This window comes from Acanthochromis polyacanthus, chromosome 21, assembly GCF_021347895.1.
Source record: "Acanthochromis polyacanthus isolate Apoly-LR-REF ecotype Palm Island chromosome 21, KAUST_Apoly_ChrSc, whole genome shotgun sequence".
Classification (NCBI taxonomy): Eukaryota; Metazoa; Chordata; class Actinopteri; family Pomacentridae; genus Acanthochromis; species Acanthochromis polyacanthus.
In genome coordinates, this window is record NC_067133.1 from 2,785,069 (window position 1) to 2,805,129 (window position 20,061).

The 20,061-nt window shown below is 42.9% G+C and overlaps 1 protein-coding gene across 1 annotated transcript in view; it reads right to left on the reverse strand.

Annotated features, from left to right (window-relative positions):
* Positions 1-19,590, reverse strand: part of wizb (WIZ zinc finger b) — a 41,096-nt gene extending 21,506 nt beyond the window's left edge. The window contains exons 1-12 of the mRNA XM_051941482.1: positions 19,280-19,590; positions 18,652-18,828; positions 16,973-17,156; positions 16,661-16,736; positions 14,259-14,407; positions 12,576-14,162; positions 9,045-9,485; positions 6,371-6,784; positions 4,535-4,680; positions 2,745-2,784; positions 1,109-1,669; positions 556-1,017 (exon numbers count right to left, since the gene is read on the reverse strand). Coding sequence (XP_051797442.1) covers positions 556-1,017; positions 1,109-1,669; positions 2,745-2,784; positions 4,535-4,680; positions 6,371-6,784; positions 9,045-9,485; positions 12,576-14,162; positions 14,259-14,407; positions 16,661-16,736; positions 16,973-17,156; positions 18,652-18,747 — 4,156 coding nt within the window. The 5' untranslated portion in view covers positions 18,748-18,828; positions 19,280-19,590. The remainder of the gene's footprint in view (positions 1-555; positions 1,018-1,108; positions 1,670-2,744; positions 2,785-4,534; positions 4,681-6,370; positions 6,785-9,044; positions 9,486-12,575; positions 14,163-14,258; positions 14,408-16,660; positions 16,737-16,972; positions 17,157-18,651; positions 18,829-19,279) is intronic.
* Between the last annotated feature and the right edge of the window lie 471 nt (positions 19,591-20,061).

Genomic DNA, 20,061 nt, shown 5'->3' on the forward strand with positions numbered 1-20,061 from the left:
ATTTAATAACAACCACTTTCTAATTAGCTAAACAATATTTAAATGAGCCTATTCAAAAACTGTTTTGATTGTGTTCTTTTTATTAAGTTGACATAATCATGACCGATTTTTCTTTTTATGCAATATATCAAATTTTATATAGAAAATAACAAATTATATCTGTGTCCAAGAAGCTAGCCATTACAAAAATATCTCTCAAGGAAGTGTGTTAATTCCAGATCACATGACCTGCTCCACATGATGTCACTTCCTCCTGAAGAAAAGACTGGAAGACTCCAAGGCTTTCTGAGTTATTCAATATAAAGTAGGGTGTGAGTCAAGTGTGGATTTATGGCATGTCAACAGGTTTACTATAATATCTTTATAAATAACTTTCAGTTTCAATTTTACTCAATTGTATATATAATATGTAGAAGAATGTTTCTGCAAAAATGCCATGTGGTGTTTGGTTATAGGCGGCCATGTTGATTCTGAAAACAGTAAAAATGTCAACTATGTTACAAAAAGTCCCGCAATTCTATATTGGCCAAGAAAATCCTTTTGAGCAACACTCACTGTGTGGAAGTGCCATGAGCTCCCCACTACTGAGGCGGAAGACCTGCATGGAAGAGGACTTGGCACGCTTGGCGGGTGGGCCAAGTAACGAGGAGGCAGAGGAAGAGGTAGCTTTGGACGTTGAGCCGCTCCCGGTTGTGGTCACCTTGTAGAGGAGCGATGAAGAGGAAGAGGAGGAGAGTGTCAGCATGGATTGCTTTGGGGAGGACAGGGTGGTGGAGGTGGTGGTGAGACCCCGTGGCTCGGTGGGGCTGTTGAGCTGCAGCGCACTGGCTTTGTGCTTGAAGTCGTCGGTATCGATGAGCTGGTTCAGGAGGTCGATGGGAGAGCCCTTGGATTCAGAGTACTCCACCCCAAAGTGCCGCAGGTGGGCTCGTGCGTGGCTTGATAGGCCTTTCCGGGTCTCGAACCAGGCGCCGCACAGCTGGCAAACAATGTCCTTGTTGGGGTCTACCTCCAGAGCTGCAAATGAAGAAGAAACAACTGAAGTAAGACTCACAAGAACCATGAACAGTTGGTGGAAATAGACTTTAATGAGGGCAGTGCCACTTACTGAGGTTGAGAGGAGCGTCATTCTCCTGCGGTGCCCAGAGGGGTTTGGCTGTTGTGATGGTGGACGGGGCAGAGAGGTTGGTCAAGCTTTTCATTCCCCCAGCCTTGTGCTCTGGGGACCGCAAGGGGGAAGACACAGGCAGCAAAGAGGAAATGGGGGCTTTCTTTACCACTGAGGAAGGAGAGCCAGAGTGAGACGGAGCTGGAGAGGCACCGGGAGAAGGTGTGGGCGTCGAGGAGGAAGAGGGTGGCACTGCTTTCGCCGCTTTGGCCAGGATGGAGAGGGGGATGGGCTTCTCGTCCAAGTCCATGTCGTCTAGCTCCTCATCTTTCGGGGAAATAGACGGGGGGGAGCTCTTGGCTGCGAGCGGCTCCAGAAGAGACGAGCTCAGTTTGCTGTCCGCGTCTCGCTCCTTGGAGATTTGGTAGAGGAGGTCGATGGGCGCACCGCTGCTCTCGGAGACGGTGATGCCCAGTTGGCGCAGGTGAGAGCGGGCGTGGCTGGAGAGTCCACGCCTGGTCTCAAACTGAGCGTCGCACACCTCGCACTTCAAGTTGTGGACTGCAAAAAAAGGAGAAGAAAAAGCTAATTAAGGACATTTTCGGACTGTATAATAAAGAACATTGTATACTTATTAACCCTCATGTCGTCCTGCGGGTCAAATTGACCCGTTTCAAAGTTTGAAAATGTGGCAAAAAAATATTTTTTCAACATTTGAGGGAATTTTTGAACATTTTTTGGTAGAAAATAAGAAATATTAAAAAATGCTTCTTTAAGAACATTCGGGGAAAAAAATCAGCTTTTTTAAATGAAACACTGAATAGAAAGATTTAGTTGAAAAAAAGTTGAAAATCTTTTACATAGAGAAAATATGATTTTGACCAAAAATACATTCCCTGTCAGCTGCTGCTACACAACCCCTCAACCAGTTATTTAAATCAGCACCACAAAGCTGTGCACGAGGCCAAACTTAGGTCTGATATTTATTTAAAAACTACTTTTGCCAGTGTTACACCATATGGGAAAGGCTCCAAAAGGCAAAGATCACAGTGACGAAATCACTTCTCACCACGTGAAACACACGACCGTTCAAAAGTTTGGGGTCACCCAGACAATTTCATGTTTTCCATAAAAACTCCCACTTCATGCATGTGCTAACATAACTGCACAAGGGTTTTCTAATCATCAAATAGCCTTTTTAGCTAACACAATGTAGCATTAGAACACAAGAGTGATGGTTGCTGGAAATGTTCCTCTGTACCCCTATGGAGATATTCCATTAAAAATCAGCCGTTTCCAGCTAGAATAGTCATTTATCACATTAACAATGTCTAGACTGGATCTATCCTTCACTTAATGGTATCTTCATTGAAAAAAATGCTTTTCTTTCAAAAATAAGCACATTTCTAAATGACCCTAAACTTTTGAACAGTAATGTAGATGAAAACAATTAACACTAAACAGGCTCTTAAAAAACACAACCCAGTCTGTAAAACCATCACCCACCTATCTATCTCAAACAACCATCCCTGAACTGTATGAAAAATGCAAGACACAGGTTGAGCTGTCAGAAGTGGAATATTACGCAGCTACAAAAAAGACTTGTGGTCCAGCAGGACGACGGAGCCCTGCATACGCCTCACAGCCCACTTAAATACGAGGACTTCCAGCTGACACTGTTGTTTTCACATTATCATAAAAGTAAGAACACCACAAATGGGATGAAAGAAATATCGGTGAACATGATGACTGTGTCGTACTGAACAATATCCATTCAGTATTTCCATTTTTCGTGCCACAATATATATCATAGACAGACTAAATATCGCTATATCTTTTTCCAGTATCGAGCAGCCCTGTTTGGAAGCATTACATCATATGAAAAGGGTTCGTATCTACAAAATCTTCTCAGTAAAAAGCACCCTGGACTGATGTAAATAACATGTAGGTCTATGCACACACACATTCACCCATGCTCTGATGCCTAAAAAACATAACAACACACACAACGTACACAGCACCACAAGATCTCCACCTCACTATTTATGCCGTTAGGACTTTACTCTAATGTTTGCCTTATTATTGAGAGCAGTCGCGTTGCATTTCACTGCACACACCGTACGAGAAGTGACAAATAAAAACTCTTGAATCAGTTTTCCATTTAAAAAAATAAAATTATCTATACATACGCACGTTGCCGCAAAAACTCCGCAATTTTCCAGAATGATGAGTTCTTTCCAAATACAGTTATTCAAGTCATCTAGTTTTTAATTCCTGTGCAAAATGTTCACGTTGCAAGTCAATTACAATTATATAGCACGTTTCAGAGATCAGCCAAAAATGTTCTTAAACATTTTTAACATTTCCCAAAAATGTTGAAAAAGTGGACATCAGCAGTTTAACCGTGAAAACATACATTTTTTTCATATTTTCAAACTTTAAAACGGGTCACTTTTGACCTGCAGGACGACAGCAGGGTTAAGAACATTCACCAAAATCCAGTGAATTTCGCTGGATTTTGGTGAAAGTTCTTAAAGAAAGTATTAGAAGTTTTACTGATATATATGTAATCACTTTAGATATTTTTTAGGATTTTTTTTAGATTTTTACCCATTTTTTTTAAATATTTACAAGAATTGCCCCAAATTTGGGGAATATTTTTCAAAAAAAAACTTTTAGGGAAACTTTTGAAGAATTATTGGAATTTTCCTCCTGAAAGGCTTTGCAAATTTTCAGAAATTTTGGGGAATTTTTTTGCAGAATGTTTGGATTTTTTTCGGACAAGGAAACAATATTTTTTGGTGCTCGTAAATCAAGAAAACAGGAGGGTTAAGGACCGTCTGATTGGCTGACCTCAGCGATGAAACTGGAGCACGTATGGTTAAAAGATCAAATCAACAAGAAGGTGCCAACATATTTCACACCTTAAAAACAAGCAATCAAATCTTAAAACAATTCTAACATAGACAGAAAGCCAGTGGAGTGACGCTGAAACTGTAGTGATGTGCTCCCTTGTCTTTGTATCGCAGCATACATGGAAAGAGAGCTATCATGCAGCTCACTATTAAAGCATCCTTCCTCTATCTTAACTAACTCCATCCACAGCAGGTGGCTCAGGTTCCTCCAGAGGCCACAGATACCCCAGCAGACATGTCACCTCACTTACCCTCCCTGTCTACATCTTCACCCAGCCTGCAGTAACACCGGCGCGGTGCTAGAGGTGCTCATATTAGCCCCTAAACGCATTTGTCTACCTCTGAGGATTTCCCTCGGGGTGCCGGGGAGGGTGTAGTGTCTCCACGACCCGAGGTCACTTTTACAATTTTCCCCCACTGACAGCTGCGATAAGGCTCGGCTGTGGCAAATCTGATCCCTTGTCAACACTCTGGGGGTCAAGCATTCCCCGCGCATATATCCCCGCCTCACCCTTGGCGTCTGCATCCTCCCCGGAGAGAGGCTGTCTGTGTTGGCGCCTGGTTTCCCGGGACTGGAGCTCAGAGCCGAAAGCTGCAAGTCCTCCTCGTCATCATCATCATCATCATCGTCGTCTTCCTCGGCTGCCTCCTCGTCATCTACAAAATACCACAACACAACCAATAAGTGCAGGAATGCCACCTTAATTAGGCTAATTAGCACTAAAACAGTGAGAAATGATGCCTCACATACATGTTAAAAAATCCCCAAGAGCCTCTCAGAGCATATACATGCACAGTGCCCCTCAGTAATTTCTCAGTCCTGGTAATAGCAGAGCACTACAAAACGTCCTCTTTTTTAGTGTTGAAATCTGCATGAAAAATGATTCAAGTGATGAATTCCTGTCACAAAGTCATAATTGCACTACTGTACGAGACAAACACGGCAGTCTCGCTTCCCCGCAGTCAAGGCATTCCTGGGACAAAAGTGCCATTTTCTGCGACAAATCGGTAAATCAAAAGAGACGTGGAGACAGACAATGCTTTTTGTCTGGTGGGCGGCTCTGCGCTTGTCAGTTCATCTCCTGACTGTAAAAGAGCGGCGATGTGACACCTCGGAGCGCAGCGTTATAACACCGTTTATTAAGAGAGCGAGGAACAATACGAAATAATCAATCAATCATTTAGGAAGAAGAGGAGGGAGGAGGAGGGAGAAAAAGAAACGAGAAACGGATCGGCGAAGAAGAAGTAGTAGAAGCAGCAGCGGCAGCAAATTCGAGTGGAGGAAGGAAAAAAAGAAACTTGGATTCTACTTGGTTGATAAGTTGTAATAGGATTACTGATTACTTTCGCAAAAGTTACCCGCGAGCTTTAATGCCCCCACTGTCAGTTTCAGTGGCACAAATGAAAGCACAGCGTGTCCTCTATCAAAAATCAAAGCAAAGTAAAATGGCGAGGATTGGGCAACTGTAGGTAATTTTAGAGATCCTGCAGCAGCGGCGGTGAGAATACTGGACGTCATAGGAGACAATAATATATATATATATTAAAAAAACTGGAATATGAGAGAGGGAGAGGAGGGAGGAAGAAAATGAGACTCCAGTTTATGACAATGAGCTTCTGACATGCATGTCATGGTGCTCGTTTTGCTTTAATAAAGAGTTTCTTTTTTTAATGGCAGTTCTGTTCCGGATACAACAACGGGGGGAAAAAGTGGAAAGAAGATGCGGCGCGAGAGAGAAACGGACGTGCGGCGCGCGCGAGAGAGAGACAGACGCCGCGCTCGTGCGATCCGACGGGGGTGCACGCGGTGCTCAGGAATTATAGCAGCGCGCACGGGTTACTCACCGGTCCGCAGCCGCAGTGCATCGGACTCCCGGCAGCCGAAGCCAGACAGTTTTTCCGCTATTGTTTGGGTCTGCGGGGAGGTGGAAGCAGCCATTTTGCCCCCATATGCACCGCTAAGCTAAGGCGTGACCAATCGAGTGGAGGCGGAGGTTGGGATGAATGCACCGTGTGCCACATCAACCACGGGCACCAGGGACTCACACTCTCTTCACAACACACTTACACACACTTATAATTATTTATTCCAACACTTCACCCACAGCGGGTCGTTTTTATTTTATTATTATTATTATTATTATTTTCTTGAGTGATCAGACATCCTCAAACAACCCCTGACAAGCCTCTTAAGTCACATTTCTCCACCTCACTCTTCCCACAATCACAACCCCAAACACTGCCAGGATCACCAGGTAATCAAATCCATCAACACAGCCAGCAAAACACACCAAAAAGTCTCATGCAATCCTCCCTTTTAAAAGTAAGAAAATCAATATAAACTTACCTTCACACTCCTCTTTCTTCTTCCACTGTGGTGATGCTGAAGGCGGTGCATCAGCAACAGCAGCACTCTCACTCGTCTCCCCCTCCAGCTTTACCTCAATGATTCCCTCCCCTTCCTCGTCAAACTCTTTCTCCTCTTCCTCTTCATCCTCCTCCTCCTCCTCCTCCTCCTCTTCTTCTTCTTCCTCAGGGGAGTCCAGGCTCCGAGGGGGAGCCGTGGGGATCACGAGGTCGGGCCTGCTGGAGAACAGCTCTCTCAGGATGTGGATGGGGGAGATGGTGACGTCCCAGTTGGTGATGCCGAAGTCTCGCAGGTGGGCCCGGGCGTGGCTGGACAGGCCGGCCCGGGTGTCGAAGCCAGCGCTGCAGAACTCGCAGTGCATCACGCTGAAGGTGTCTGGATCGAAGTTGGCAACTAAGGAGAGAAGATAGTGGATGTTTAGACGCAGGACTCGGTGGTTTCCAACCTTTTGTGACCCCTGAAATGAAGGTGACATATTCTTGCAAAGTGGAATCAACATGCAAGGAAGTCATTGACCTGTCAGGTCAGTCAGTTCACTACTTTGTTGGCTGGATGGTCAAGAAACTTTCACTCATGGTACCCAGAAGATGAATCCTATTGACCCTCAAGCACCACTTGCAGCTTAACATCTGTGCTTTTGAGTGAAATGTCTTCACAACTACTGGAAAGATGGCAAAACTCGTGCACACACTCACACTGAATGTAATGAGAAGTCATTCTGGTTCACAAAATTACTGACATTGTTTGATCCGTTGGCTTGTTCACTACTTTTTGTGAAGCTTCAAGAAGAGTCTTTCAATCTCACCATCCTACTTTTTTGAACCACACCTGCCAAATGAGAGGGAAGTGGATCTGACAGACCCCAAGGACACATAGGGGCGCACAGATATAGACCCATAAACAGGGTTTATACTCCCCAACACAGCACCAGGGTTCGATTCCAGCTCACGCCCCTTTAATGTAGGTCTTCCCCCCAATCTTCTCCCTACTTTCCTGTCTGCCTCTCTACTACCCTGTCAAATAAAATGAACAAAAGGGTCAAAAAATAACTTTAAAAACAAGAAATCAAGAACAAAGTCAATGTGGTAGCAATCTGTCATTCACAAGGCAGCCCCACCCTAAAACTTGCACTACTTTATCATTTATTTTCCTCTAAATGACACCATAATTTACTAAATGAACATCACGCAGTAGTGAAGGAGACTTGAAATTAGCAGTTGAGACCATCAGCACATTCAGAAAATGTTTACTGAGGTAGTATATGAAGTCTTAAGTAGGCCAATTTCCTCATAGACATCTATACAGTCAGGCTTTGTTTTGTCGCCTCCTGTTGGCTGTTAGAAAGAATGCAGGTTTTAATCACTTCTGCAATACTTGCTTTTCAGATCCAGTGGCCACATCCATCTTTTACATAGTGTACATCCTGAAAAGATTTGCATGCTGGTATTTAGCTCGAAGGACAGATCTGTAAACTCTGAGAGGGGAATTATTCTGTTGCTCTGTTGTGAAATGCACCAGTAACACAGTAAAAATACAATCCAGAATCACGACACAGCAGTTTTAAATACATTAACAGGTGTGTGTAACTTTAAACAGTTATCACGCCAGCAGCTATTTGATCTTTTGTCAGACGGATTGAAAGGTACACAGTATAAGGATGATTTTTTTGTGCATGAAATAGTGCATCAGAAATGTGCACTAGTATCACAGACTGTTTATAATGATGGATGTCATGTCAGCTCCCCAGAAGCATAGCCAGTACATTTCAAGCGACCCCTTGTTTCTGCCATTTTTGCATAGATCTAATCTCACAGATCGATGTCCTATAGTCTATTTTATATACAGTATATGATGGCATCACACTGCGGCAAAAGTCAACTTTTTGGACCACTGTCTTCCTTACGCAACTTCTCCTTTTCCTATATAATTTGAATAATTTGAATTTGATTATTCCTAACTATCAGGCTGGTGCCACTGCTTTACATTATGGAAATCACTCCAAAATGCATCATGTGTTTCAAGCATGTCAACAAAAATGCAACACATCCAAAAAAGTGGTTAGCACTTTCGCCTTGCAGCTGGACGATCCCCGCCTTCCCAGGATCTTTCTACATGGAGTTTGCATGTCCTCTCTGTGCATGTACATGTACTCCGGCTTCTTCCCACAGTCCAAAAACATGCTGAGGTTAATTGGTAATTCTAAATTGTCTGTAGGTGTGAATGCGAGTGTGATTGTTTGTCTGTATATGTAGCCCTGTGACAGACTGGTGACCTGTCCAGGGTGTCCTCTGTCTTCACCCTAAGGCAGCTGGGATAGACTCCAGCCCCCCAGCAACCCTAATGAGGATTAAGCGGTGTATAGATAATGGATGGATGGATAGAGTTCAAAATGGTATTTTAATCTTTTGATGCACAACGTGGGTCAAAAGTCACCCAAGTCATCCATTGAATATGGGTGACTTTTGACCCAAGTGAATGTTGTTACAGGTAATGTGCACTTTACAGCTTGGAATCTGTTATTGTTGCATGGTCTATATCAGAGTTATTACTGTATTCTGAGCATGGTCTGGAACAAAGACAATCAAAGGAGAGGACTGCAAATCTGCACAGACAACCACACAGCCCGAAGACACACATGCAACAAGTCGCTGACCTTTTTTTTTCTTCTTCTGATAGGAAAACTTCTTCTCAATCGCGTTGACCTCCTCGGGGGATATGAAGTGACGCACATTGTAGCTGACGCCCACCCGGTTCAGGTGGCCTCTCACGTGATTGGCAAGCCCAATTCCATTATGAAATCGATCGGGGCAGTAGGGGCATTTCCTCTCCACACTCTTCAGTGCCTCTGTGTCCTCATCAATCTCATCTTTGTCTTCATCCAAGATGCCCTCTGACAGGAAACGTCGCACGCGTTCCTCGTCAATGTCGTCGTCATCATCATCACTGTCAATTTCTGCAGGAGCAGCAGTAACCCTGGTGCTCCTCCTCAAAAAGAAAACCTTTCCATCCTTCTCCAGCTCCTGCTTGTCCTCGTCCTTTACGCTCTTCTTAGAGGGCAGCGACAGTGTAGGACTCTGCTGTGACGGACTGTCATCTATCAAGAAGAAAAGCAGTTTTGAATGCGACAAATAACCAACAAATCCAGCTCAAACTGAAACAACATGCAGTACACCATAATTACTGAATATGCATCCATGGTTTGGATGACAATTCCTGTAGAGCTCTTTAGAGGAGCCTCTGTCTGACTTAAGTCACTTCCACAAGTCCTTCTCCGGTCATTGCTTCAATCCCTAAAAACTCATCTCTGCATCAGAAACATGTATTTTGAAGTTTTTTCAATGCAAGTAATCCCTTCCTGCCTTAAAATGGCTTGGCAGTAACTCTGCAATGTTTCTTCTGAGTCACCTTTTCCTTACAGTTTATCAAAAATGCATATAGTCACGTTCACAAGGTAAAAAACAGGATTTATACAGGATATATGTTAATATACGTAAACAAAAGAATGACTCTTTGTGTGAATGAACTGAACTGAATCACTTCTGATCCGTTTATTTCTCAGTTCAGTTAAGTTCTCGGTCTGCAGGGATACACTCACCCACTGAACGAGCGGCTCAAGACATTGATTCGTTCGCAGGGAAACACTCACATAGAGGCCATTCTTTTTCACTACGCTAAAGGCTAATGTAGCCTGGAGTTAGCACAAGAAAGTCAGTGGCCTAATTCCTCACCCGGTTACGCTCACAGAGCACATTTCCAGGGTTGGAAACTCTCACACCTTGGCGTGAAGCACCTGCTTTTCAAGGCTGTATCTCATGCCATACAAGTGCAAGTCTCCAAATATATGAATAGGGCTTTGTACATTCAAACAGGCTTTTGTCTGCACACCGGACCGAGCGTGAACATTAGGCTTCTTCCACATTTCAGCACCTACACTGGTCCATAAACATCACAGAGAGTGCAAAAGATGCAGTCTCTATGCCTTCAGTTGCCAAAGCGCACATACAGACCTCTTCAAAACAAAAAAAAAAACACTTTTTGTGGACATCAATTTTGCCTTATTCACTTTTCCCAACAGTTCCACATCTACTACAAACTGAAATGTCCATAAAAATACAACTTCACTGTGCTGAAGCAAGAGTCTTATGACTCTGTGTAGCAGATTAGATTAGTGAGACTCACTAATTATAAAAAAGTAATTGAAAATAAAGGAGCTGAGGTTTAGTTTGTTGCTTCCAGCTGTTTGTATGACTTCTTCCTCAGAGTGTATTTGATTCCAGCAGCATCAGACAGCAGCAGAATCCATAAAAGTGTTTCCAAAGTGAAAGAGTTGAGCTCAATTACACATGTGGCAAAACAGCTGCAGCTTACTAATTAATTCTAATTACAAATGATCTCCAACATGGTGGCACAATTGATCAGGATCTAACTAATCTAGTTCGATCTAACTAATGTAAAACCTACAATTACATCATCTGGTACATAGTGACCATCTTCAGATTGAGTCCCAAGCTCCATCACAACTGCCAGAATATCACTTTACTCTAAAAGTCTGATCTGTTTACTAAAGTTAAATTATTTTTTCTGCAATATCAGTTTTTTTTATTTCACAGCTTGGCAGTCTCACAGCAGGATATTTGCAGCAGTGACATTCTGCATGAATGCATTCCTATAACTATACATAGAATGTGATCATTAAAGTAACTACTATAATTTGGTACCAGATAGCCAAGTAACAATAGACACGCTTTTACTATAAGTGGCTGTAGTTAGATAAATTATCAGCACACATGGGCAGCATTTTCTGTGCTGAAAAAAATCATAAATAACCTATGAATGTCTGGCCTACAGGTGAACTTTTCCCCCTCAAATACACCACCGCATCTCTTCTCCTGGGTTATTTTGGTCTCACAAATTACCCTCCTCCCCTCTACCTTCTCCGACTCTCACTCCAGCTGGTCGGCTAGCTGAAAGTTGGCAACCTTGCCATGAACACAAACACACACCTTCTGGTTCCCCGTTGTTTTAACAGACTCAAAAACGCAATCTTAAAATGTTAGCCTGTATGTGAGGAGACTTTAGAGAGACACATGAGCCCTGAGTGGTAGAACATCAGTGAGTGAAACTGAACTGTTGGTCAGTTAAAAAGGCATAAAAAATATTTTAAAACAAGCATTTATCTCCGCTACTGACTGAGAAAACGTTTAAAATATCAAGAATTATAGAGTTTGGCATGTTTGTCAAAGCACTTTTAAAGAAGTCTTTTTAATAAACTGATTACAGTGATTCAGAACACTGAAAAAATCTGCTAATGAGGCATGTTAATAATTAATACAATCTGAATTAAACTGAATATTAATTTTAAAAAACTATTGGTTCATTAAAATGCAATGCAAAATCCAGTTATCCCCTGGCTTTTGCATTTATCTGACTATGCCTCCAGTAATATGGACTAAACCAAAATATAAACACATTTCGATTTCAACTACAGGATTTTTAGGCATGAACGATGAATTTTGCCACATGGTACTGTAATATTGTGGGAGGAATACATTACACAGGCTTATTATCATCTTATAAAGCTGTCAGTGGCTAACGAGTTAGCAAATTGGTACACATTTATGCGTCTAGCATGCACAGAGGACATTAAGTGTTCATTTGGAGTCATGTTCTAGTGTCTAAATTTGACACTGATTCTTCTTTTTGCTCTGCTTTTGGTTTCCACCACAGTTCGAGGGAAATATCGGGCTCTTCTTTACATTATGCCTATGAGCTAATCCCCAACTTTGCTAACTTTTTGAAGTGTGTCAGAGCTTTTGAAAACAAAACTGTAATAGTTAAACAAAACAGGAAGTTAATAGTGGCTAAAGTGTCCTATATTTGGGAGATAATTGTCTAGGCTTGTCACCATGAGTAACACCTTTCACGTATATCTAACGAAGAACAAAAAATGTGGTGCAGCTTTAATATTATCTGGATGAGTTGATTTTCTGTGCAACTTTAAAACAAAGCTATAAACATGCAGTGTGTAAATTGTGTCTGGAGTGATCAAAATATTTTCTTTTTCAATTTGCTGAGCTTAACAATAATGTTTCTGTGCGCATGTCAAAGCAACTTGAGTAAAAATGTGGCTTTACCTAAAATGTCACTTCAACATGTGAGTCTTTATTCTGCCCTTTAGTCTCACCTGTGTTGGATCGCGCTCTGGTGTGTGGTTTTACTCCTACAGGTGAATCTGTCTCCTGCTGGGACAGCTCACTGCTAAGCTCTCTGCTCTGATCTTGGTCCTGCTCTTCCTCTTCGCTCCCAGGCAGCTTGTCATCATCCATCTCGGAATCAAACTTGGCCAGATCCGTCCAAGTCTTCCCTCTTCGGCTGAATCTCCGGTTCCCAACACACTTGTAGGCCGCCTGGGTCGCGGGCCGAGCTGCTGCTGCGCTGTCTGGTGTTGTTCTGTCCTCAGAGGTTCCTTGCTGGGTTTTGGCTTGATCTGCATCAAGAGGGGATCCTGAATCGGAATCTATGGTGAGTTTTGAACTTCTCGTTCCTCCGTTAGACTGTGAACGCTGGCCGCTTTCGTCGTCCTGTGCCCCACTGACAGATGCCTGTCCTGGGTGAACAAGCGTCTGGTGTTCCCTCAGTATGGTTGGACTGGAGGTCAGGAAGGCACAGTGACCGCAGGCCAGGGAAGTGGACGCCAAACTTGAAGGTGAACCACGAGATGGAGAGTCAGGCTGGAGAGCGGGTTTCTTTCTGTTGTGGGTCTTGGAGTGATTCGCCAGTGCCTGGGATGTTCTTGTGCTGAAGTTACACTTGGTGCAGACGAAGCGGCGGCGGTAGGCAGAGACGGCTCGGGCCTGAGTTGGGGTTCGAATTGAATTTGGTGTAGTCGCGTTTGTCTCGAGGACTGACGAGTCTGTGTCTGGTGTAAGAACTGGTGCTGGGGATAGAGGTGGAGATTTGACTGGTTCTAGCTCTGCGCTGATGTGCTTCACTACCTTACTGTCCAGTGTCCGAATTTCTTTCGCCTTCCCGTTTTCATTCAGTTTCTCAATCTCCTCCAGGATCTTCAGACGGGACTCCTGGTGCTTTCTGTGGTGGTCTGCCAGCGCGAGTCGATTGGGCAGATTCCATCCACACTCAACACACCTGAAACGGCCGCCTTTTCCTAAACGCCTTCCGCCCCCTGCACCGCTCTGACAGTGCTCAATCATGTGCTCCTGTAAGTGCACCTGCTTTTTGAAGTAAATGCTACACTCCACGCAGGTGAAAATATCGTTACCCGGCTCCACCTCACTTTCGTCTTCCTCTTTATCTCTTTTCCCACCTCTGTCTCTGAACTTTATCGGCTCCACGTCTCCCTCCTCAAAGCTAACCTCCTCAAAATCATAAACCCCTCCTCCTCGACTCAGCGGTGCAGTCTCAGCGGTTTTGGATTTTTGAGGACTCAGTCTTGCTAGCTTGCCAGTCTCAGGCGATGTGCGCTTTAAGGTGCCAAGTCCCGAGAAGGGCCTGAGCAGCACCCTCTTCTTTCTGCACCGCTGAATGAATGTGCAATGGGCCCAGGGGGCAGGAGGGGGACTCTCTGGGTCTGAGTCTCCCGGGAAGGTGTACACATCTCTCTCAGGCTCCTTGGTTTCCTTTCCCTTGAGCCTTTTCTCTCCGTCACTGTTGTCCGCCGCCTCCTCCTCCATTTGGCAACCTTCCTTTGGTTTTACTTTGGACAGAAATGGCTCTGCTCCCTTTGATACATTCCAGACTTTGCTGTCTGCCACTGTGAAGAAAGCAGAGCAATTCTGAATGAGAGGAAAGATAAAAAGGAAGATATCAAGTGTGAGGGCAGATTCAGTTTCTTCCTTATGGTGCTTACATTCTGGCTGGCCAATCTGAGATGTTTTTGGCTCTTCTGTTTTTGTGCTCTCGTTGTCGTCCGTGTGCCCCTCCACAGGGGAAGATGTGACAGTCTTACTATGGAAGTGCTGCAGTTTTTCCGGTTCTTGGTCGTCTTCACAATCAAGTCTGTACAGCAGCAGAAAGAGAAGCATGTCACACAAGAAAATCTCCTTCTAAAATAAGTGAAAATTGCATATCATGCGTGGGCTCGTTTTCTTGTTCTCAGGGCCAAGGCTACCACTGAAGACATTTTTCCGGGGAATTTCTTGGGTTTTAGCTAACCAGGGGTAGTGTAATTATAAATAAACACACGGTGGGAATGTTTTACACTCATTCCAGCGTTTGTGGACTCTTTATGTTTAAAGTTGACTACTTTTAGATCAACTAAATAAATTAAGGATTCAATATTTTCCCACCATAATATTATTGCTGGGAAGGCTTTGAAATAAAACAGAAATGCTTTATTTTCAGGGACCCTAATTTTGCGATAATGTCCCGTAAAGTTTCCTAAGAAGAATTATGCAGAAGTAGTAGAGCTTAGTGTTGTGAAAGCAAGAGTTGAACAGCATTTGAGGGAATACACTGATTTGCTTTCTTGCCAAGAATTACTAAACCACTCTAATTTATGTCAGTCAAGTAAACAGTTGCATTCTAAAGTTTGGCATGCATTTTTAAAGGGCCAGTGTGGAGGATTTAGATGGATCCAATGGCATTATATAGTGTATAATAATTTGAAAACTATACATTTGTGTGAGTCACAAATACACCCACCACGGTATCTACAGGGAGAGAGTGCAAGATGTTTCTACAGCAGCCCAGAACAGATGAACCAAACGCTGGCCTTTCAAATTCTTCGCAATGACCACAGGCTCTCCTACATGCATGTGACCTCACAGCGAGATGTCACTACGTCCAGCACATTGGTCCTTGAAGGTCTCACCACAGACAAAATCTGATACTGTGTAATGTGTGTGACATAAGGTTGTGGCAAAACAAGACAGTGAACTGTCATTTTGGGATTGTTTTCTTCAGTTTCTGGACCCAGCACAGCACAGTAAAACCTTAAGATTGTGTAATATGGTTAAGTTAACAGTTACAGACAACAGCAGATTCTGTAGGGGTTCAAGTTAGTTCGCAGCAATCAGCTGGTAGCTTCTGACGAATACAGTAAATGCCTGAATTGGAATCTCTGATCAATAGTACAGTTTTGAAAAAACAGACACTTTATGACCCAGTTCTGAGGAAATCAAGAATGTGCTAACTAGCTAAATATGCTAACTAGCCAAACGAAGAAACAACTAACTTTGCCCTAAAATAAGGTTCAAATAAGGATAAGGAAAAGGATAAACTTTATTGATTCCACAGTGAGGAAAGTTCACCATTACAGCAGCTCCAAAGAAAAAGTATAAAAGTATAAAGGCAGTAATAGTGTTACAGGTTCTACTTATTCAGGAGGACCTCAGTTTATGACGTCCTCGACTTATGTCATTTCACCGTTACGTCGGAACTGATTACCGTCCGGTCCTCGGTTTAACGTACAACGTTTCATCGTTATGTCAGAATTGATTCAGTTGAACTAGCTGGCGAGCGGAGCGGATGAAAACTGTATGTAGAGTAGTCACGTGGCACTACAAGAAAGCTTTGTTTACATTTGCCGCCACATTGGATTATGCTACATTCGTTAACTTCATCATGGCTCCTAAGCATAAGCCAGACTCAAAGTTTAGATTTTCGCCGGTGTTTCAGTGTGAGCTAATGACTGTTTTTGTTACTGTAGTTGTACAAATATGTAAAGTGATTAATATCGTGATGCAGTAACGGCTTTGTTCACATTTTCGCCGGCGGTCCGACTTATGTCACACCATAGGAACTGAACTCTGACGGAAGTTGAGGACCCCCTGTACTGAACACATGGACAGGTTATTTGCCCTGGGCTTGTTTCAGTGCTGCAACATGATTGGCTGAATGTTTCAGGTTTGGCTGTTACAAAGCAGACAATTGGCTTTTTGCAGGAAGGAGTGGGACAAGTTGGGCATCACAGAATTTTTCCACAGATTTCTGTTGAGGATTCTCAAATGCAATGTTTATGCTGTGGCTTTACATTTACTTTACAGACATGAGAGTGGTATTCATCTTCTCATCAAACTCCAAACCAAAAAGCTAGCAAGAATATTCTCTAAAGTTGAACTGTTGCTTTCACTTTGTTATGCATTTGCTAATTGCAGCTGTTCAGACAGATGTAGTTTTTGTTTTTTTTCTACCCAAATAATTGGGGGACACGATATCTGACAACCTCAGTTTTGCAAAAATCCTAAATCTGATGCTACACACTAATTAAACTGATATTTCGCTACTCTTCCTCCTGCACCTCCTCCTCACCTGAGTCCAGAAGAAGGAGATCCTGGGCTGTGAGCAGCCAGACCGTGAGGGTTAGAAAAGTTCTGTAGCTCCTCCTCTGACGCGTAACAGCACACAAAACACACAACCACAAGGAACATCACTTCACGGCTCAACAGGTAAAATTCACAGTTAAAACCATCTGTGCGTGTTTACATGGAGAGCGGGATGAGAGACTGGTGACGGTGGACGGCAATGGCGGGTTACACATTATGTGGACTACTAGCTGATTTCAGAACTACACTCCTGAGCTACTCTGGAGGTGTTGTGCGACAGGTTTGCAGTGTGTGTTACCATCCAGCGTTTCTCTCTCGGAGTCAGAGTCCCAGCTTAGGGAGGAAGGGAAGGCTGAGGACTTGAATCTCCTCTGTGCGCTCCTCCCTGACTCTACAGTGGGCTGAGGGCTTTCAGTCGGCTCCGGGCCCTCATCTCCAACCCACGAGCGTTTTCCAGACATCGGATCTGGCGAGCATGAGGACTGGTGGACACAACAGAACACACATGGAAACACAAAAGTACAAACTTATTGTCTTACAAAAGACAGATACAAGGTTCACTGGGAAAAATGCTCCTCTCAAAACAAGAAAAAAACTTGTTTCAAGGAACTTTTACCTTAAAATAAGTGAAAAAATCTGCCAATAGAACAAGTGAAAAATGGCTTGGTAAGATTTCTTGAAATAAGATATGATATTTAGAATATTGAGATCTTAAAATTATCTGGGAAAAGTTATTTTAAGCTGCATTTTACCAGGACTGTTAAGCTTAGGTGTCTTAAAATAAGCCAGACATGCTAAAAAAGAAAAGCAATTTTTCACTGAAAAATAGATTTTCACTTTCATGTAACCTCCTAATTTGAGATGTATTAACCCTCCTGTTGTCTTCATTTACGAGCACCAAAAAATATTGTTTCCTTGTCTGAAAAAAATCTAAAAATCAGCAAAAAAATTTCCCAAATTTCTGAAAACTTGCAAAAACTTCAGGAAGAAAATTCCAATAATTCCTTAAAAGTTTCCCTTAAAAGTTTTGTTTTTTAAAAAAAAAAAAAATCCTCCAAATTTGGCAAGAAAATTCTTGGAAATATTTTTGGAAAAATGAGTAAAAATCTTCCAAAAACTCCTAAAAATATCTGAAGTGATTCCATATACATCAGTAAAATTTAGAGTATTTTCTTTAAGAATTAAGTTTAACCCTCATGCTGTCCTGCAGGTCAAACCCGTTTTAAAGTTTAAAAATGTGGAAAAAGTATGTGTGCATATATATATATATATATATATATATATATATATATATTCACAGTGAAACTTCTGATGTCCACATTTTCAACATTTTGGGGAAATCTTTTAATATTTTTTGTGGAAAAAATGTTCAAAATATTTCTTAAGAACATTCACAAAAAAATCAACCAAAATCCAGCAAATTTCACTGGATTTTAGTTGATTTTTTTGTGAATGTTCTTGAAGAAAATACTAGAAGTTATACTGATATATGTGGAATCACTTTAGATATTTTTATGATTTTTTTTTGGGCAAGATTTGTACTCATTTTTCTCATTTTTTGAAAATATTTACAAGAATTTTCATGTCAAATTTGGGGATTTTTTTTAAATAAAACTTTTAAGGATTGATTGGAATTTTCTTCTTGAAGGTTTTGGAAATGTTCAGAAATTTGGGGAATTTTTTTGCTGAATTTTTTGATGTTTTTCAGACAAGGAGACAATATTTTTTGGTGCCCATAAATGAGGATACTGTGAGGGTTAAGGACTGAGCAGCAGAATATTGTGTGTTTTGGATGTGTTGCTGCAATGCTGGTATATTGGTGTCTTGTAAACCCATGGGGGTTGGGCATGCTTGTGTGCATGACACAAAAATAAAAATAATTAAAATCAATTAATCAATCACACAGAGCAATTTTGTATCAGCGGATGATGGAGATGACGGCGGAAATGGCGATGGCGATGGCGATGGAAGTTTTACCTCTAAGGTGCAGTTGCGGACTGGGTTTTGTGCTGAGTTGAAGGCTGGGGGCCCATAGCTGGTCCCTGGGGTTAGGGGCCGCCCTTCTGGCTCCATGGTCCCCCGATGCCCCCCAGAGAGCAGTATGGAGTCCCACTGGTGACCAGCCCACCTACATGGTGCCGCTTCAATCTTCTTCTGGAAAACACACACACACAAACACACACACACACACAGACAAGTTTTCATGATGCAAAACTTTCTGCAGATTTGAGCACACACACAATATCTGCAGGATCTGTCCTCTCCATAATTTTTTCCTCTTTTTTGTGCCAGCTGCAGTTTTGTCTGACCCATTTCCACAGCATTAAAGAATGAAACGGGGCGCCTGAATGGTTACATAAATAAGTGGCCTTTCTATCCAGGCCCGTGTCCTCTCCTGCTGCCCCCCTCCTCCTGTAAAAGCAGGAAAACGCTGGCCGGGGACGTGAAGGTGTCCCACGGCTTTGGCCTCTGCTGTTCCAGAGGACGTGGCTGGTATCGATCCGGCCGCTGTCAGGTGATTGGAAGCACAACGCATCCGTGCACAGAGCCCCAAACGCCCAGAAACTGCAGTTGTCTGTTTTTTTTTTTTAGTGCAAATACTCACTGAAATCGGCCTGGTTTGCGGATCGCACAGGGGGGAAGGCTGCCTCTCCTAAGCGCCGTTCGTCATAGTTTGAGGCTGGAGCTGAAGCTTTACGTCCCGCGACGATGCCGGAGACAGACTCGGGCCGGAGACATGGACCAACTTGGCGTGTTTTTTCTCTAGTCGCTGCTCGGCTCTTTGCATTGGATCCCTTGGAGATGCCAGGCAGAGGACTCCATGTTATTTGGCTTGCAGGCACGCCACGGCTCTGCGTACGTAACGTCGACGGGGAGGGCGACGAGAAGAGTTTCGAGTAAACCCACACCGGGGCAAGTTTAATAAGTTCAACTTTTACCACCGCTCCGTTTGTGTCCCCAATCCTGCGCTCCGGTCGCGTTTATGTGCAATAATTTAAAGCGAAACAAATCAGGATTACACTTAAATCCGCTGCAGATACACAAAGCAAAGCAGCGCTGATATATCACACCCATAATCAATCAGTATAATCATTTTTATTGTCTGCAAATAGGAGAAATATTAATATAAATAGTTTTAATCTAAATAAATCTCATGATATATATTTGACCCACTTATTAAAACTGTAATAGGTGACTTATTTACACACCATTACACACACGCATCCCTCTCTATTTGCTGATTATAGTTAATGCTGAGTTTGTCAATTAGTTTGTGTATCAAACATCCCCAAATGCTGGAGATCAATACGCCCCCCACTGATTATTAGATGGTCGTCTGGCGCCGCCTGCTGGTCACAGCTGGAACTGTGTGTTTGTGTCAGTGGA